General features: G+C 49.8%; 5 protein-coding genes and 1 non-coding gene across 9 annotated transcripts; 3 read left to right on the top strand and 3 right to left on the bottom strand.

Moving 5' to 3' along the window:
• Positions 1-57: 57 nt before the first annotated feature.
• LOC121591045 (neither inactivation nor afterpotential protein G) lies at positions 58-3,364 on the top strand. Its single transcript, XM_041911386.1, has 5 exons — positions 58-296; positions 364-566; positions 630-869; positions 931-2,138; positions 2,201-3,364. Exons 1-5 carry the CDS (start codon positions 137-139, stop codon positions 2,334-2,336), a joined length of 1,947 nt encoding a protein of 648 aa, XP_041767320.1. The 5' UTR covers positions 58-136; the 3' UTR covers positions 2,337-3,364.
• Trnad-guc lies at positions 2,414-2,485 on the bottom strand. The gene has a single exon. It is a non-coding gene; the product is annotated as a tRNA-Asp (tRNA).
• LOC121591051 (stress-associated endoplasmic reticulum protein 2) lies at positions 3,186-5,666 on the bottom strand. 4 transcript variants are annotated; one of them, XM_041911395.1, is made up of 3 exons: positions 5,486-5,666; positions 4,981-5,056; positions 3,186-4,905 (listed from the first exon to the last, which is right to left on the bottom strand). In XM_041911395.1, the coding sequence occupies exon 3, from the start codon at positions 4,860-4,862 to the stop codon at positions 4,668-4,670; it is 195 nt and encodes a 64-aa protein (XP_041767329.1). In that variant the 5' UTR covers positions 4,863-4,905; positions 4,981-5,056; positions 5,486-5,666; the 3' UTR covers positions 3,186-4,667. The 4 variants fall into 4 exon arrangements, with proteins under 4 accessions (XP_041767329.1, XP_041767328.1, XP_041767330.1 ...); XM_041911394.1 differs by having other exon boundaries at positions 5,474-5,666; XM_041911396.1 differs by having other exon boundaries at positions 5,448-5,666.
• A 1,091-nt stretch (positions 5,667-6,757) lies between these two features.
• Positions 6,758-7,425, bottom strand: LOC121589602 (40S ribosomal protein S23). Its single transcript, XM_041908661.1, has one exon. It carries the CDS (start codon positions 7,364-7,366, stop codon positions 6,935-6,937), a length of 432 nt encoding a protein of 143 aa, XP_041764595.1. The 5' UTR covers positions 7,367-7,425; the 3' UTR covers positions 6,758-6,934.
• Positions 7,426-7,726: 301 nt separating this feature from the next.
• Positions 7,727-11,077, top strand: LOC121589593 (exonuclease 3'-5' domain-containing protein 2). The gene is made up of 6 exons (XM_041908653.1): positions 7,727-8,266; positions 8,339-8,815; positions 8,881-9,018; positions 9,106-9,428; positions 9,504-10,044; positions 10,114-11,077. The coding sequence occupies exons 1-6, from the start codon at positions 8,061-8,063 to the stop codon at positions 10,901-10,903; spliced, it is 2,475 nt and encodes an 824-aa protein (XP_041764587.1). The 5' UTR covers positions 7,727-8,060; the 3' UTR covers positions 10,904-11,077.
• A 1,667-nt stretch (positions 11,078-12,744) lies between these two features.
• LOC121589594 (sodium-coupled monocarboxylate transporter 1) lies at positions 12,745-16,775 on the top strand. The gene is made up of 10 exons (XM_041908654.1): positions 12,745-13,249; positions 13,320-13,479; positions 14,646-14,711; positions 14,783-14,834; positions 14,975-15,042; positions 15,128-15,282; positions 15,352-15,601; positions 15,675-16,055; positions 16,116-16,297; positions 16,373-16,775. The coding sequence occupies exons 1-10, from the start codon at positions 13,044-13,046 to the stop codon at positions 16,638-16,640; spliced, it is 1,788 nt and encodes a 595-aa protein (XP_041764588.1). The 5' UTR covers positions 12,745-13,043; the 3' UTR covers positions 16,641-16,775.
• Positions 16,776-17,240: the final 465 nt, after the last annotated feature.

Below are 17,240 nucleotides of genomic sequence, written 5' to 3' on the forward strand. Positions count from 1 at the left end.
AAATAGCGCACTCGCGGGGTTTTTCGCACGTAATAGGATTAAAGGGAAAACGCCATCGGTCGATCGATTTTCCGTACGCAGTTTCGATACGCTAAACGCCATTCCAGGGTCAGTATCAAGTGAACAACTGGGAACGATGGGTTGCCTGAAGAAACTGGTGCTTGCTTCACTCGTGGCCACTGCACTGTGTTGTGGCGCATTGCTTTCGCTGTGGATATGGCTCGGTGTGGAAATTATTCCCAATCAAATCCGCGATCCACGCCTACTGCAAGATCGTTCGTTCGATTACATTATTGGTAAGACAGGTTGTAGCAGGCTGTGTGAATAGGTTTTAGGTCGCTAACGGCAATCCTTTCCCTCCAGTCGGTGCTGGAACTGCGGGATGTGTGTTGGCCAATCGGCTGTCCGAAAATCCGAACGTAACCGTGCTGCTGGTGGAAGCTGGCGATACGTTTGGGGCCGCTTCCATCATCCCCCTGATCAGCACGGCCATGCAGGGTACCAAGTACGATTGGGCATTCCGGACGACGCCACAGAAATACTCCTCCCACGGTCTGGGGAACAATGTAAGTGTGCGGGTGGACCCGGGCATGTTGGTCATTAATTATCGATTGGATTCTTGGATACAGCAACAACTGCTACCACGCGGCAAAGGACTGGGCGGCTCGGGACAAATTAACTACATGTTGCATTTCACGGGCATACGGGAGGATTTTGACCGTTGGGAGCGGCTAGGTGCACGTGATTGGAGCTGGCACGCGATGAAACCTTATCTGGATAAGCTGAACCGTCCGGTGGATGGTGAACGGGAGGACGAGGATGAGACGGGTGAATGCAATCAGCAACTGACTGGCGAAGAGTTGTACGAGGTAAGCTACGTGGACATCTTCGAGTGCCGTAAATAAGTTACTTTCATCCTTATTCTCTCAGACCAACAACCACTACGCCTCAATTCTATCGGACAGTGACAAGCACGGCGGAAGCATTAGCTTTTGTTCGAGGAAGACTACCCAAATCCACCCAACAGCGGAAGGTTTGCACATAACCGAGGTGGACACACGGGACTCGCTACTGGCGAAAGTGTTCACCGAGGCACCGCTAGAGCTTGGCTCGGAGTATCTTTTCAAACCTGCCCGGTACACCATCCGGAACGGAATCCGTTGGAGTAGCTACCATGCTTACCTTCGTCCCGCCTTTCGACGACCCAATCTGACCATTCTTACCTCGACGTCCGTTGCAAAGGTTCTGTTCGATGAAACCAATCGAACGAAGGGCATCCTCGTACAGCAAGCCACTGGAAACGGTCCCAATGCACAATCAGTCGCCATTGCCGCGAAGCAGGAGGTGATTCTCAGCGCAGGGGCACTGCATACACCGCAGCTGCTGAAACTGTCCGGCATTGGGCCGAAGCTGGAGCTCAAGCGACACGGTATCGATCTGGTGCACGACTCCCCGCACGTGGGCAACAACTATTTCGATCACCTCAATCTACCACTGTTCGTCAGCATGAACGCCACGGCCAGCGTAACGATGGATAAGGTCCTTTCGGTGGACACGATCAGCCAGTACCTCCAGCACGGTCAGGGTGTACTGGCCACGACCGCCATCGCCGGCATTGGTGGCCCTCGCGGTGGTCGGTTCGGTATCATCCTCTTCGGGATGGGCAGTGTCGACGAGCAAGCGCTGCGCCACGTGTCCAACATGAAGCAGGACACGTTTCGAGCGTTTTTCCCCTCCTACCAAAACACCAGCCAGGAGGGTTTCCTGTTTCTGAGCACCTGTCATCAACCGGCCAGCCGGGGAGGAATTTTCCTCCGCGATCGACACATCGACAGTGACCCGTTCTTCAATCCCAACTATCTGAAGGATCGGACCGACATCGAGTGTATGATCGAGGCGATCCGGCTGGCCGCCCGAACGGTACGCACGGCAGCGTTCCGTCGGATCGGGGCCCATCTGCACTGGCCAAACGTGAAACGATGTTCAAACTTTGGTCCACCGGTGGATGGGTCGCAGGAGGAACCGTCGGATCGGTTTTTGGAGTGCATCCTCCGCACCTCGGCACTGACCGGGCATCATCCGGGTGGGACGGCAGCGATCGGGCAGCACGACGAGGCTGTGGTTGACAATCAGCTAAGGTTAGTATGGAAAAACACAACAAATTGGAACAAGTTTTCATGTGTTTTTTTTTTCATTGCAGAGTCAACGGAGTGAAAGGATTGCGAGTCGTGGATGCAAGCATTTTCCCCGCACCCGTGTCCGGTACGCCGAACTCGGTTGTGATTGCGGTGGCCGAGAAAGGGAGCGATATCATACTGCAAGGAGCTGATGATTAATGTTTTATTTCGGTACGGTAAGGAAGCTCTTTGTAAAAAAAAGTGGTGAAAAAGGAAACGAGAGAAAAAAGAATCGCCTCCCCGACGGGGAATCGAACCCCGGTCTCCCGCGTGACAGGCGGGGATACTGACCACTATACTATCGAGGACATGTGAGAAGGGGCGCTCAAAGCGCTATATAAACACAATCTACGACTGAAAACTTGAATTCGTTGAGTGCGTATTCTTTACCGATTATACGTGGTTTAGGATTATTACGAAAATTCTTATTATCAATATGGATATCAACATACACTCCCCCTATTAACCACATATTATTTCACACTTTTGGTAATGGCTTGAACCATTTTGACGACAGGGGTGAACTTGAAGACCAAAATAACCAATCATTGCCAATTACGATAGTGTGTATACGACGTAACAGATATGAGGTTCTCAACCTGCTATCAGCGCAATTCCCCGGCCGGCAATAATCACCACCACCACCATCACCACCCACCCGGTGGTCATTCCTGTTGCTGCCCAGTCCATCATTTCCCTCGCGCACCTACTTGAAACTCTCGAATGTTTCTCAATGTCAACGACACGGTTGGGAGATAACGGAGAGTTGGCCACGTTGTGGAGCAACTGCGCCATCAGTACAACACCTCCGCCTCGATCCAAACATATTTGAAACGCAGTTACTGTACACGTTGTTGATACAGGCGGTTTGATCTAGGATACAAACTTTCGATCGTCTATAACCCAAATTCCTGAAGGGGGGACATAACTTTTTCTACCATTTCGGATGACTTTCAGAAGCGGACGAAGCGAGATTGATAAAAAAAACACAACTTTTAGGCATATAAGTTATTTTGTTTCACATTGATAATATATAATTTTCACCAAATCAGTGTTTTTGTCAGTTGAAGTAGTGCTCTCTCTCGCTCTCTCTTTCTTCCCACACTTCACTTAATGTGTATATACTGCAATTTCCCTTTTGCGACTGTTTTACGCATCGCGTTCCGCATTTTAAAGAATACGCAAGACAAAAAAATAAGAATGGAGTTGTCTGAGTGGGGGACCATTGTTTGTTTGTGTTGTGTTGTGAGTGTTTCTTTTTACTATTTTTTTGTTAAAGTATTTTCTTCATTATTTATGCTCTATCCACCCCCAACATACATGGGTTTGCTCCGCGCCGGCCGTAAACGTTTTAACACGTTGGTCAAGAAAAGCAACACATTTCTTGTTTGGTCTTTAAAAGATTCGGAAACAGCTGTCTCCTCCCCCTTGTGTTTGGAGCGTGGTTTTCTGTCTCCTTTCCCTACACCTTTCTCTCTTTGTATCGCATGTATCTCGTAAGCTGCTTCGATGCGCATTCGATTAGATTCGGCTTAGGCTAGAGGATCGCGCAGATCGGTTGAGGCATTTGCGTTGTTTACACACTCATTGATTGCACGCTTCCCACACACTCACACACACATTCACATGTGTTCTCACCTGTTATCTCCCACTTTTTTTTCTTAACACGTGTGCAAACAGAAGGTTCTAGAGAGATTGGAAACTGCATCGTCGTGTACTGAGTGTGGCGTCTGACGGATACGCCACCCGACCGTACGGGGTGTTGTATTGTGCGAAAGATCATGAAACATCGTCCTCCTGACAGTTTTAGACAGGGTAGAATCATAAAAGCATAGCTGGAATTGGAAGGTGCCTACCACCCCGTCCTACTTTCGATGTTATTTACTATGGTGTACGCTAGGGGCGGGACGACATTTCGCGTGGTTTTGGCGACTCACGCCTCGCGCCGCCTCAAGGCCAACTACGTCATCCAATCCGCAAAACAAAAGGTGGCAAAAGCAAACTAAACAGTTTCAGTCAGTGCGTGGAAGATTTACTTCCAAAACATATAAAGTCACGATCACAATATTTTACAAACACAGGCTGGGAAAAGCGTACACACACGCGCGCACAAAAAAAAAGAAACATTATATATCAAGCGGTCTTGGAAATGACGCCTCGTAGAGACACGTACACTTAAAAGCAAAAAACGTTACATTTACACCTCATTCGATCCGATTTCCGCCGCGATTTAGCTACAATTAAGGAGAGAAGGAAGGGGGTTGTGTTGTAGCACTCTTGAGACTTGAAAAAGACTACAACAGTGGAAAAAGCAATATGCGCTTTTCTCCACCACAAAAAAAGAAAACAAAATTTTCCGGGACAGTACACGAACGGAGACGGTCGGCCATTGGTTCCCTTTGTGATCAAGACGATGGTTGTGTTGTTGTTGTTGTTGTTGTTAGCGTCTGGCAGCAGATCTCGTTAGCCCATCTCCTCCTCCACCTCCTCTTATGCTATGCGAATCGACTGAATGATCTGGAATATCGCCGAACCGCACACGACAAAGATGAACAGGGCCAGCAGCCACGGTCCGACCGGGTACTTTTCCTCGGTGTTCTTGGACGATTTGGGCACGTTGCCACGCATCGTGATGTTCTTGCTGGCCTTCTCGTTGGCAATGCGGATTCGCTGCTGCGGGGCCATCTTTCTGTTTTTATTTGCTGTGAGGTTTTTTCGGCTGTGAACACTGCCCGGGGAAAAGGAAGACGGTACAACATTAGCATGGTTGGGGTGGTGTATGCAATGAGGGGTGACCACTTACCTAAATCAGGAAATGTTTTGTGCGTTGCTGAGGCGCTTCAGTTTCAGCAGCAGCTATGGTAGGCTATGGATTGTTTCTGTATGGAAAAAACGAGACAAGCACGAAACAGAAACACATCAGTAAACGTTGCAAAACTCTAACGTATCTATCTATACTGATGGGGAGGGAAAACACGCCACACGCATCCAGATGATTCTATCGCTCCCACTTTCACCCGCGTTCATCAGACACCCTGGTTTACTACAACGCACTTTTTGTTTTGGTTTGATCTGTTTTCTTGTTGTAGGACGAACACAGCAACGACGTGGCGCGCTAGACACAATGGTATTAAATGTGTACCATGAAAGTCCACGGAACAGAAGTGAATGTTTGCGAAAGAGAATGGCAATGCAGCCGAACGGGGGCGAAAGTGGGCCTACTACGTGTTTGATGGGGGCATGAGAAGTAAACTGTTCACGTTTGCTTACAGCACACAATAATCGGTAACACTAACGTGAGTACGTACGACTGGAGTTGTTTGCTTGCCGAGGAAGAGCACTTACTGCAACTGACTGGATGCTGGGAACACTTGCGCGATAAATAGACGGTCCTGATTTATTTGGTCTACGCTCTTGTGTTCGTTGTGAAAATGCCGAAAATGAAACAAGCAAATGCGACGTGGCGACGAAGGAAATACACACACCATGACACGTAGTCGCTGTGGACAGTGGGATTCGCTTACGGTCTGCATGAAGTTGACAATTGTGTTTCTGGGGATTCTTCGCTTATATGTGATAGCATTGGGATATTGAAGACAAATTGAACTGCGTACGGAAATTTAAAATATTTCATACTGAAGCAATAGCTCGATATCGATTTTATTTCGTTCAATAAAAAGAAATAAATTTACAGAACAAACGACTTTCATTCGATACACCTTGGTTTGCCTCATACACCGTGATAGTCAAGTAAATTATATACACTATTTGGATTTTCAAGATAATCGATACAGTGGGAATGTTGCTGACTTATTTGGCCAGAATTACCAATTGGTTTTATTGGAACGTAGCAGAATAGCTCCATAACAAAACTATATGTCTTGTACGATAAAATGCCTTCTGTTTCAGCAATTCAGGCTCTAAACATAAGTCTGTTATGCCCAAAATGCTACTTACAGATGAAGAGAACCGTTTCCATAAAGACATGTTCAACACATAACAATTATCGCATAGGAAGTTTCTCCAAAAACTCTAGCATATGTATATTATGGGATGAGGGCGTGAATGCGATGATAAGCTTAACAAACTCAAGTAAAAATGTATACTCATCTCCTCATAAAATAAGAAACTGTTTCGTCTACACGACCAGCAAAGAACGCAAAGAATCCAACGGAGAGTGCGGCTTGTAAACAAACGAACCGTGCGCACCATATCAACAAAGATGCAACTCCAGCTCATGGATTGATCAGCCAACATACTCATATACCGTCGATAATTTTTGTGTAGGCAATTATTGCCTTATTTATCTACAATCAACAGCTCGAAATGAGTGAGTTAAAGCCATCAAATTTCTCATGATGACGGGGAAATTAACTTCTTGCTGCTTCAATGGTTCTCTCCCAATACTGCCGGCTTCCTGTAATCGATGGTCCTATAGATTGTTCATTAATAAACAAGAGTGCTGATTTCTATTGAAAGCCGCCAAAGTTGATCCGCTCGTATCAGTCCAATCCTAAAAATAAACAACTTTCTCAATGTAACAGCGCCGAACAAAACCATACACATACACACACTACACATTGTTTAAGGGGTACAAGATCCTTCCAGGTAGCTTGTATTTCTTCCGTTTCGCACTCGGCTTACATTAATCGAACCCTTGTCCCGTCTCCGATGTCTCCGAAATGGGTATTCGATGGCCATCAGCAACCATCAAAACCGCACCAGCTGGACCATCGCAACTCCACACCAAGTAGCGCTTACGAACGCGGGCGCTCCTTCTTCTCCTTGTACAGCGCCAACAGCGAAACGTTGGCCACCTTCACCACCTTGAAGCGGACTCCGGGAATATCACCGACGGCGTGACCCTTACGACCGAAACCGGCAACCAGCACCTCGTCGTTCTCCTCGATGTAGTTGAGGCAACCGTCCCGGGGCACGAACGCGGTGATCTTCTTGCCGTTCTTGATGAGCTGCACACGGACGCACTTGCGGATGGCGGAGTTCGGCTGCTTGGCTTCGACGCCCACCTTCTCGAGCACGATTCCCTTGGCGTGGGACGCTCCGGCGAACGGGTTGGACTTCCAGCGGGTGCCCAAATGGGCCTTCTTGTAGTCCTTGTCCGCCCAGCGCTGGTCGCGCCGGTGGCGGATGTGTTTGCGAGCGGTACGAATTCCACGTGGTTTACCCATGTTTAATGGCGTCTGAACCGAACGAAAAGTTGCGACGAAAAGAGCTCCCAGCGGGCTGACAGCACCGAACGAGGTCCGCTTTGACGGGCAGCCGGACTTTGACAGCTTGACGGATGTCACCCAAGGTGCTTATAGAAGATGTGCCCGAAACACCAATTTCATCAATTTACACTTTTTATCGATGCTCATCGTATTTACGGTATGAAAAAGTGGTAAATATCAAATAAGTCAATTTTGCTTCAATTTACAGCACCTTATTGTGTAGTAAAAGTGTTTTTTTAGAAGTTGTTCTGTTTCCCTGGTGCCCTGATGGATCTCCAGCGATAGAGCACATTTGACGTTCCTGCACATCACAACAATACACACATACCCACATACGCACGAACTCCCATGAGCTGCGCACAAGATTTGCTTTCTCTACGCACTGGTGACTGTGGAAGAAAATCGTGCCAGACAAGAAAGCGGCCCCGTCTTGCTGCACTTTTCTTGGAGTGATTGATTTATTTTTCCCGACCTCCGGGCCTTCCTTGGTTTGTTTTTGATGTTAAAAGAGAGCAGGCGACCATTCGCAGCGCCTGCGAACACTGCGACACCAAGTGCTGAATAATCGACTACAAATTAGCGAAGGAGAAGAAAATCCTGCCTTCATGTTGGGAACGTTGGCGGTCCGCTGACCGACCTGGGGGTGTTATAAATGTTGACTCAGCGTGAGAAAACCGTGGTCTCTACTGCCGTCATAGCAGCCGTTGGTGTCGGTGTACTGTTCGTACTTTCGCGCTACCGTCGGGGCATCATGAGCCGGCTGAAGGCACTGAACCAGCGGGATCCGCTCCGTGGCCAGCAGGTACACATCATCAACACGGCCGACGACTGTCGCATGATAGTGGAGAAGCTGCAAAGGTACGTATCGATCGGCCGGCTGGTTGCCGTGCCATGGCAAGCTCATCGCTAACCGGCCACCATTTCCCACAGACACTGTCAGGAGTACAATGTGCTGGGGTTCGACTGTGAGTGGGTGAGCAATCAGGGCAAGCGGCGCCCGGTGGCGCTTCTGCAGCTTGCCTCACATCGTGGCCTCTGCGCGCTGATACGGCTGTGCATGATCAACAGGATACCGCAGGAGCTGTACGACCTGCTGAATGACGACAATATTATCAAGGTTGGCGTTTCTCCGTACGAGGACGCTCGCGTCCTGCGGGAAGATTACCGGCTGAAGGTGGAGAGCACGCTCGATTTGCGCTACATGGCCGAACGGGCAGGACTGGAACCGCTCGGAATAGCGCGACTGGCCAACGAGGTGCTCGGGCTTACGCTGGACAAGCATTGGAAAGTCCGCTGCTCCGATTGGGAGTCGCCGGAGCTGTCCGATCGACAGATTAAGTACGCCGCCAGTGATGCCCATGTGGCAGTGGAGATGTTTAAAAAGCTCTCCTACAAACTAGTCCCTCAGTAAGTGCATTCTTTTATCTTGTCGGACGATGATCCTTTACAAGCCGAATTGCTTTATCCTCTAGCTATCCATGGACAAGCCGCAAGGTTGTACTGGAGCAAGTTCTGGAGGAGATGGACTGCTTCATGGATCAGCCGCACAACAATCGCAAAGCGAAATCGGGCGGAAGCTCTAAATCCAAGAAGCTCCTCGCACCACAAAAGTAAGTAAAAGCGCAAGATCGTCACTTTCAGTGACAACCGAACACCTTGCACCTTTATTCTACTCCTTCCATTTGTCGTTTTTTTAGTAATCAAAAAGGGAACAAACGTTACCATTCGACGCGCACGAAGCCACTGTACCACAACTGTTTGATGCAGGCTCCGGACGGCGAGTTGCTGTGCACGTGCGACCGCCGCAAGGCGGAATGGTACGTCCAGCGAGAGCTCGGCGATCTTGTGTGTGAGAATCCGTACACCGTCCGGTTGCGCTTTGAGCCGGCCGGTCGGGCCGTGGACGAGGCCGGCAAATATTATCTACAGGCGAAGGAAAACATATGCGTGGTGTGCGGGGCGAATTCAAGCTTCAATCGTAAGAATATAGTCCCGCGTGACTATCGCAAACATTTCCCTGGTATGTGTGCGCGGATGTTGCTTATTTGTGCTGGGAGTGAACCTTAAGTTTACATTTTACTCGTCTTCCTTTCAGTGGTAATGAAGGAGCACGTCTCACACGATGTGCTGCTGCTGTGTGCCGACTGTCATCAGCGGAGCAGCATGTACGACGAACGTCTGCGCCAGGAGCTGGCCGAACTTTGCAATGCACCCCTGCCCGGCCAGAAGAACGGTACGAAGGAGATACGGCTCGAGTCGATGGCCGAAATTCGGAAGGCGGCCCGTGCCCTGCTGAACTTTGCCGCCAAGATTCCACCGGAGCGCAAGCAGGAGCTTGAGCAGAGACTGCTTACGCTGCTGAACAGTCTGGGAAGTGAGGGAGACGCGTCGTCCGAGGCTCCGAATGAGCCACAAATCACGGAGCTTACGCCGGCACTGCTCGAGGAGTACAGCAACATCGACGTGTCGGTGCGCAATGAGCTGTACTGTGCGCACGGGGAGCGTGTGGTGGAGCACTACAAGAAGACGCCGGGCGGCTTGATGCAGCTGGAGCGTAGATGGCGCGAAAATTTCCTCCAAACCATGCGTCCCAAGCACCTGCCGCAGCTGTGGTCGGTCGATCACAACTACAAACGGTAAGCGACAAACCATCATCAACTGCACTGGGAGGGAACCTTTGAATGAACAATTTGCTTTATCTCCAGACTGGAAATACGGGCCGTAGAGGGGAGAGTAAATGTGGAAGATTTGACGATTGCGGGCATCAGCCTCAATTCATCGCCCTCCACCTCGGCCACGTACTCGAGCCGATCGTACACGAGCAACTCGAACAACTCATACACCAATGGCAGCCGCACGTACAGCGGCCTGGCCAATACCGATAATCCTGCAACATCGACGCGATTCTACTCCAACGTACAGTCGCAAGCCACCAACGGCGGTGACACGGGAACTACTATGACGGGCGGTTCGCCCTACACAACGACGCAGTACAAATCCATTCTACAACAACCAGTACAACCGGCGGATGGTCGATGGATGCCGGGAAGCGATGACACTATGTCGGGCGGATCGACCGAGTTTAAAACTGCCCACAACCAAACGACGCTTCTGGCGTACGGTGCCGATCAGGAGGGCGGCGGCGTCGGTTCACTGCTAGACAGCGAGCCGGCAACTGAGCGTGATTTTGCTTCGCTTCAACTGACCTACGATAGTGACGATTCTAACTCGACTCTTTCGCAACCGTCATCCACGCTGCTGAACTCCAACGGTGTATTCCCGGATGAGGACGAGGAGGAGGAAGAGGAGGATGTGGCGGCGGGTGTACAAGAGGAGGAGGACGCGGACGAACGTAGCCTAAACGCGGTGGACAGTTTAGCCACCGACAGCTCTTCCTCGTCGAACGTGCCGAAAGTGCAGCGGGATGGCGAACCGCAAGGAAGTAGCACCAGCGCCGCCCGGCTAGGCCACCACGATCAGCAGCGGGCTTGGTAGACGACACCGAAATACGAAAGAGGCAATATATATATTTTTGAAACCGAAGCAACGCTAACAACAGGCGACCACGATTCACACAAATGTAACAAACAAATAACGAGACAAAACCACACAACAAGTATGAATTATATTCTAGCGCGTTGGTTGTAAACCGCAAAACCCAAAACCAACGGGTGTTTCGTACTGTTTTTTTTTTTTCACTTCCTCACACCTGGTGTGCCGCGATGGTTCTGACTGGTTTGAGACCGAAAGTGAATTTCCTCACACCGAAATTACACGCCAACAGATTGTGGGCACGTGGCCAAACCTTTGGCGCGTTGCACTGCACTTGCAACGTGAGAAGGAGACGAAATTTGAATGAGAATTGTCGCTGTCGGGGCTAGAGATAAATGGTAATGGTGGTGGTAACGGACAGGAAAAACACTACCCGCACATACGAACTACGTTGCAGAACGCGCGGTATAATTTTAGCTTCATTCACGAAACACGTTACAGCAGATTGGGTGCATTCCTCGTCAAATTGGACCATTAACTATCGATATTTCCACCTGCGCGCCGCGGTTCCGGGCTGGTACAAGCGGGCCGGGACAAACCTTGACCTTCAAGTAATGGGGGAAGGCGAATGCACCGCCTGTTCTGGCATCGCTCAGGTTCAAACAACATTGTAAGGCTGGCAACCGTTTACAGGAGCGATGTGGGGTACACAAAAACCGTTACAACTAGCAGCAGCATCCCGCGGTAGATCAAACCACCACATGCATAGCAGCGAAAGAACGACCGGGTTGTGTTGTGCCAGGGCTTTTGGGGGGTATGGGGCAAAGGGACACACTTTTGCTGGCTCGATGTGGCGGGACGTCACACACAATTGGACGTAATTCATTCAAGTTAAACTAAATCCGTTTATGTACTTAACTGCGCTCTCGTCACACATCGGCGGACGGGTCCGAGGTGGAAGTCCGAGACAAAACAATCAGACACCCCTTTCTCCGGGTGAGGGGGATGCAGTTTTGTGCTGGGTTAATTGTGTAGGGTGCATAGAACCATAAAGCATACACCACACCGTTCTTCTTCTTCTATTAGGCGCAACGTCGTCCTAAGTGGACATGTCAAGGCCCACATAAAGCATACACCGTTCTTTTTCTTCTACTATTGGGCGCAACGTCGTCCTACGTGGACATGTCAAGGCCCAATACAGGCTGCTTGCTTTTTCAAGACTTAATTCATTACCAAACCAGCCGGATAGGTTGATAGTCAAAATCCTTGCTACAATAGAGGATGGCCTATTCTAGGCTTGAACCAATGACGGGCATATGTATTTAGTCGTCCAAGTTGACGACTGTACCACGGGACCCCATAAAAGCACACACGTTAGAAAGTACATAAAAACTTTCTCTAAAACAATTGTACAGTGTGTATCCTTAGTCTACAATTGTATGGCTAGATTGAAGCCACTTACTACTTTCATCAAAAACCATTTTGAAGCACCCGGTATCCATGGCAACACGTGCCAGCGCTGTGCAAATCAGGGCAAAGTCAGTTTATTGGGACAATCTTCAACCGCTGTCGCTACCGCTCGCCAGGACAGACGTGTTCCTTATCCCCCCCCCCCCCCTGCCCACAACCCACGGCGGCTGCCAGATTATATTGCCCGTGGCCGTGTGCCTTCGAAGGGGGCAACGATCGTACACACCACTTTAGTAGTTTCTCTCGCCCCCCCTTGTTTGGTCGGTGGAGGTGAATTCGTAGTTGTGAGTTGGGTAAGCCGTTTACCGCATCACCGTCGATTGGTGGTGGTTCCGCGATGTTCAAACGGGATCCGCTCGGCAGTTGCCAGCTGTTCGCGGACGAGGATCGAACATTCGCTGCGCCACGGCGGATAGATAAAGGATTGTCCCTTTATCGCGAACACGTTTCTGACGCGCATCTGATGTCCGCCGGTGTTGTAGCAGCTTCCGAAACCGATACGGTAGTGCTTTCCTTTCCTCCCCTTCATCGACCAGTATTGGTGGTTTGTGTTTTCGTGTGTCTGTGTACATGATTAAAACGCCCATCGTCCTGGCGTGTCGTTTGGGGTGATTGTTCGCGCTAGTGCTCTTCCTTCCCGATACACGAACCACGGCGATCAAAGGCGACGATCATGGCAACGGATCTGGAGGACATTGTGGAGCACATGAGGCGGTTCGCCTGGCCGGACTACCTGGTGTTCGTGTCGATGCTGATGCTCTGCATCCTGATAGGCGTCTACTTCGGTTTTGTGCAACGGAAACCCAACACCGAGTCCGAGTATCTGATGGGTGGCCGGACAATGATGGTCTTCCCGATCGCCCTTTCCCTCATCGCTAGGTGAGTGACGACAACGAGGGGAACATGGTTGTGATCGAACGCTCACGTGCGCATGTCGTGTGTATTCCAGTTTCATTTCCGGCATTACCCTGCTCGGGCTACCGACGGAGGTGTACTCGTTCGGCATTCAGTACGTGTATGTGGCGCTCGGCGTAACGCTGATGGGCTTCGTGATGGGCTTCATCTATCTGCCGGTGTTTCACAAGCTCAACATCACATCCACGTACGAGGTAGGTGGTAAAGCGTTTTAAATAAAGCGTCCTTTCACGCTCTGCACAGTGACGAAGGGTTCGATGAATAAGCCAGTCTACCCGGTGGTGTGTCATGTGTGCCTGTCCCACCCCTCCCCCAAATTTCCGCCCGGCGATTACCTAATTGAATCAAATTTAAATTTATACCCGTTTTCGTGTATTACGGATTGCGCGCCAAATGCAACCCACTCACCCCCCCGGTGCCGGTGGGGAGGAACGAATGAGTGTAGCGACCCTAACGGAACGCCCAGAATTATCCGGACCCATCCAGAACGCTCCAACGTGGTTATAGGTTAAAATGATCGTGAATTGCATTAGATTATGATGCATGCACACCCTTCTATCGGTGCCCTAAAATTGTTCGAACTGCACCAACTGCAACAACAACACTGTTGTGGGGGGGAAAGAGTGAAATAGTAAAGGACCGTTTGTGCATACTACCACCCTTACGATTGCCCTGAGTACGAACACATGCTCGTGTGCCAAGCCGGAAATAGTGAAAGTGTGGCCGTGTTTTAGAATTTGCGCACAGTCACGGCGCCCTGTTTCGGTGGCGATCTTCAATTCGAAGCCAACTAACCGATCGATCGATGTTTCGGGTCGCGTGCATTTGTGAGTCCGATTGTTTGGCAGTTTTCATGTGCGTCGGGGGAAAAGGGATAACAAATCCGTTACGGTCCGCTGGTTTAATCGCAATGACGACACGGAGACAGAGAGGGAGAAGAACACCCGTCACACGACGAGCAGTTGGCACTCAATTAGATTGATTGTTTTTAAGCCACTTGTGGTGTGTGGACAGGGACGAGAGGGAATCAGGGTGGTAGTGGTGGTGGTGGTGGTGGTGAAGATAATCTGATGCTTCATGCTTCGTTAGTAGAAGATTTACCGGTCCATTTTGACTGGTTTAGGGGAGGACGTGAGGGTTGGGGGCTAATTTGAACCGTCCGCATGGTCCGAATGTATGATGGATGACGGTTTTTACGATGTGCAATGGGAAGCTTTGGCCCAAGAAATTCCCCCATTACACGGCTTAACGCGGCCATATTTTGCATGCAGTCGTAAAGTAAGATCCGGCACGGCCTAGCCGGAAGTTGTAAAGCAGGAATGATGAGAACATAAAATTAATCAACTCACACTCTTTCCAGTATCTGGAGACACGTTTTGACCGGCGGTTACGCATGTTCGGTTCGATCATGTTTACGATTATGAATGTAAGTAGAAAGGACGATTATCCATTTCACCTCCCTTACCTTATCATTAATTTGACTGCTTTTCTTTGAAGATCGGGTACCTTCCCATCGTCATTTACGTGCCGGCGTTGGCGTTTAATCAAGGTAATTTATCCATTAGCTTCACTCCGTCCAACCATTCTGTGGTTTCAATCTTCCCTTCTGTTGTATCTTTCCTATCAAACATACGTTCTATGTTTCCGTTGTGCGTTGTTGTGCCGTCCCGTCCTGTGTTTCGTGTCCAGTAACCGGAGTCAACATACACGTGATAACGCCGATCGTTTGTATTGTCTGCGTGTTCTACACCTGTGTGGTAGGTTTTTGGGGCGCTTTCAAATTCTACGTTCTGTCCTCGCTAAGGTTCCCAGAGTAATTGCTTTTGCCATTCCCATCCACAGGGTGGCCTGAAAGCGGTAGTGTGGACCGATGTAGTGCAAACGTTTTCCATGTTCGGTGCGCTGGTACTGGTCGCCGTCAAGGGTACGATCGATCTGGGCGGATCGGATGTCGTGTTCCGCAGTGCGTGGAATACGGGACGGCTGGAACGGCCCAAGTGAGTGTGTTTTGCATGGTACTGCAACAAAAGGAAAAAATGGTCTATTTGTTTCGTTCTACTCGACAGTTTTGACATCAATCCAACCACCCGGCACACCTTCTGGTCGCAGCTGATCGGCGGGTTCGTGTACTGGCTGCAAACGAACGCCGTCAGCCAGAATATGATACAGCGGTATCTGTCGCTTCCGTCGGTCGCTGCCGGCCGGCGAGCTTTGTGGATTTTTGTGTTTGGCGTGTGTCTGCTCATGTCACTGTGCAGCTACTGTGGTCTGTTGATTTACGCCACCTACCAAAACTGTGATCCTCTTACGACGAAGGTATGTGTTCTCGTCGCTCTTTCGCTCCCTGCTCCCTTTTACAGCCTATTCTATTGTATTTTCCCCTGTACAGCTCGCCCGGGCCAAGGATCAACTGTTGCCGCTGTTTGTGATGGACATTCTGCGGGATCTGCCCGGGCTGCCGGGACTGTTCGTGGCCGGTGTATTCAGTGCGGCGCTTAGCTCGCTCTCCACCTGTCTCAACTCGATGTCGGCCGTCATCCTGGAGGACTTTGTCAAACCGTTCGTCCACAAACCACTGTCGCAGCGAACGGTCAACTGGATCATGCGGTCGGTCGTCGTTGGCGTCGGGGCGCTCTGTGCAGCGCTCGTGTTTGTCGTGGAAAAGATGGGCACGGTACTGCAGCTGACGATGAGCCTGGAAGCGATCACGAACGGCCCTCTGCTGGGAACGTTTACCATCGGCATACTGATCCCGTGGGTCGAATCTAGGGTAGGTTGGGGAGCTGGAACATGAATGTTTGCAATAGTTAATTGGGAAAACCCGTTTCAGAGTGCACTTACCGGTGGCATTTTCGGGGTAATATTCATGTCGTGGCTGAGCCTGAAGGCCCAGTACTGGGTGGCAACCGGCACGATAGTGTTCCCGCACAAACCAATGTCCGTTGATGGCTGCACGTACGAGTTTGACCGTTCATTGGCAAACGCCACCAGTACGAGCGTGTACACGACGGAGTAAGTAAACGGCCCGCGAGAACGGTCCACAGCTCGACTTGAACACTCATCCTTGTGCTTGTGATATCTTTTCAGTGATATTTTCCCACTGTTCCGCGTGTCCTACATGTGGTATACATTCCTCGGGGCGGCCGTTACCATCCTGGTTTCGTTGCTCTGCTCCGTGCTGATCTTTGGGCGCCAGGATCCAAAGACGGTTTCGCCCGACCTGATGGCCGGCTTTGTACGCCGTTACATACACGGACCGGATGTCCCGTCGGTGCAGGGAAATGCGCGCGTTGTCGTCCTCACACCGAACGCATACGGTAAAAATGGCAAAACGTCACATGAATCTGCATTGTAAGAAGTTCTCAGCAAGATGGTGAGGAAGGAATGGTTCGGAGAACCCTAACTGTAAGTGAAAGTATTTAAGAATAGCTCGCTGTGCAACTTGAACTAGAGTGATGTGCCAAATATTGAATAAAGTCTTGTACTCTAACAACGTGTTCATGATCCTGACCCATTTTGCGTGCCTGCGGGATGACAAAAAGGGGTTGCATCCAGATCATCCAGAATTTGGAAGCTGAGACACATCTTAACAATCTATAAAGGGAAGAAATGGAAAATATTACCCAAAATTCGGTTGATTTCTGGAGTTAAACAGTGGCAAATGTCTTCTTCGTGTAGTACGCTCCTGATTGAGCAGATTTAATGTTTATGATTGATTGTCCAGGATTTGCTGGTGGTCTTGGAGAGACGGAGCTATTTCTACAAAGTCGGAATAGGATCCTCTCTTTTATCACGCATCATTCGAATGTTCACAAGTAAATTTAATTGCATTACTATCTATTAGAATGTTGTGTATTTTGTTTTCTAGAAGATCATCACACCTAAATAAAAAAGAATAAAAAATGAAATACCCTACATGCAGAGAAGAACCTCAAACACGATGGTTTCAAGGGAT

This window comes from Anopheles merus, chromosome 2R, assembly GCF_017562075.2.
Source record: "Anopheles merus strain MAF chromosome 2R, AmerM5.1, whole genome shotgun sequence".
NCBI classification, from domain to species: domain Eukaryota; kingdom Metazoa; phylum Arthropoda; class Insecta; order Diptera; family Culicidae; genus Anopheles; species Anopheles merus.

Excerpts from the sequence above, each read along its gene's own strand:
- LOC121589593 (XM_041908653.1), top strand. The coding sequence starts at position 8,061 with ATGTTGACTCAGCGTGAGAAAACCGTGGTCTCTACTGCCGTCATAGCA. Across the intron at positions 9,019-9,105 it reads AAGCTCCTCGCACCACAAAA|TAATCAAAAAGGGAACAAAC; the intron begins GTAAGTAAAAGC and ends TCGTTTTTTTAG. Across the intron at positions 9,429-9,503 it reads CTATCGCAAACATTTCCCTG|TGGTAATGAAGGAGCACGTC; the intron begins GTATGTGTGCGC and ends TCTTCCTTTCAG.
- LOC121589594 (XM_041908654.1), top strand. The coding sequence starts at position 13,044 with ATGGCAACGGATCTGGAGGACATTGTGGAGCACATGAGGCGGTTCGCC. Across the intron at positions 14,712-14,782 it reads TCATGTTTACGATTATGAAT|ATCGGGTACCTTCCCATCGT; the intron begins GTAAGTAGAAAG and ends TTTTCTTTGAAG. Across the intron at positions 14,835-14,974 it reads GGCGTTGGCGTTTAATCAAG|TAACCGGAGTCAACATACAC; the intron begins GTAATTTATCCA and ends TTTCGTGTCCAG.
- LOC121589602 (XM_041908661.1), bottom strand. The coding sequence starts at position 7,366 with ATGGGTAAACCACGTGGAATTCGTACCGCTCGCAAACACATCCGCCAC.
- LOC121591051 (XM_041911395.1), bottom strand. The coding sequence starts at position 4,862 with ATGGCCCCGCAGCAGCGAATCCGCATTGCCAACGAGAAGGCCAGCAAG.
- LOC121591045 (XM_041911386.1), top strand. The coding sequence starts at position 137 with ATGGGTTGCCTGAAGAAACTGGTGCTTGCTTCACTCGTGGCCACTGCA. Across the intron at positions 870-930 it reads CTGGCGAAGAGTTGTACGAG|ACCAACAACCACTACGCCTC; the intron begins GTAAGCTACGTG and ends TTATTCTCTCAG. Across the intron at positions 2,139-2,200 it reads GTGGTTGACAATCAGCTAAG|AGTCAACGGAGTGAAAGGAT; the intron begins GTTAGTATGGAA and ends TTTTCATTGCAG.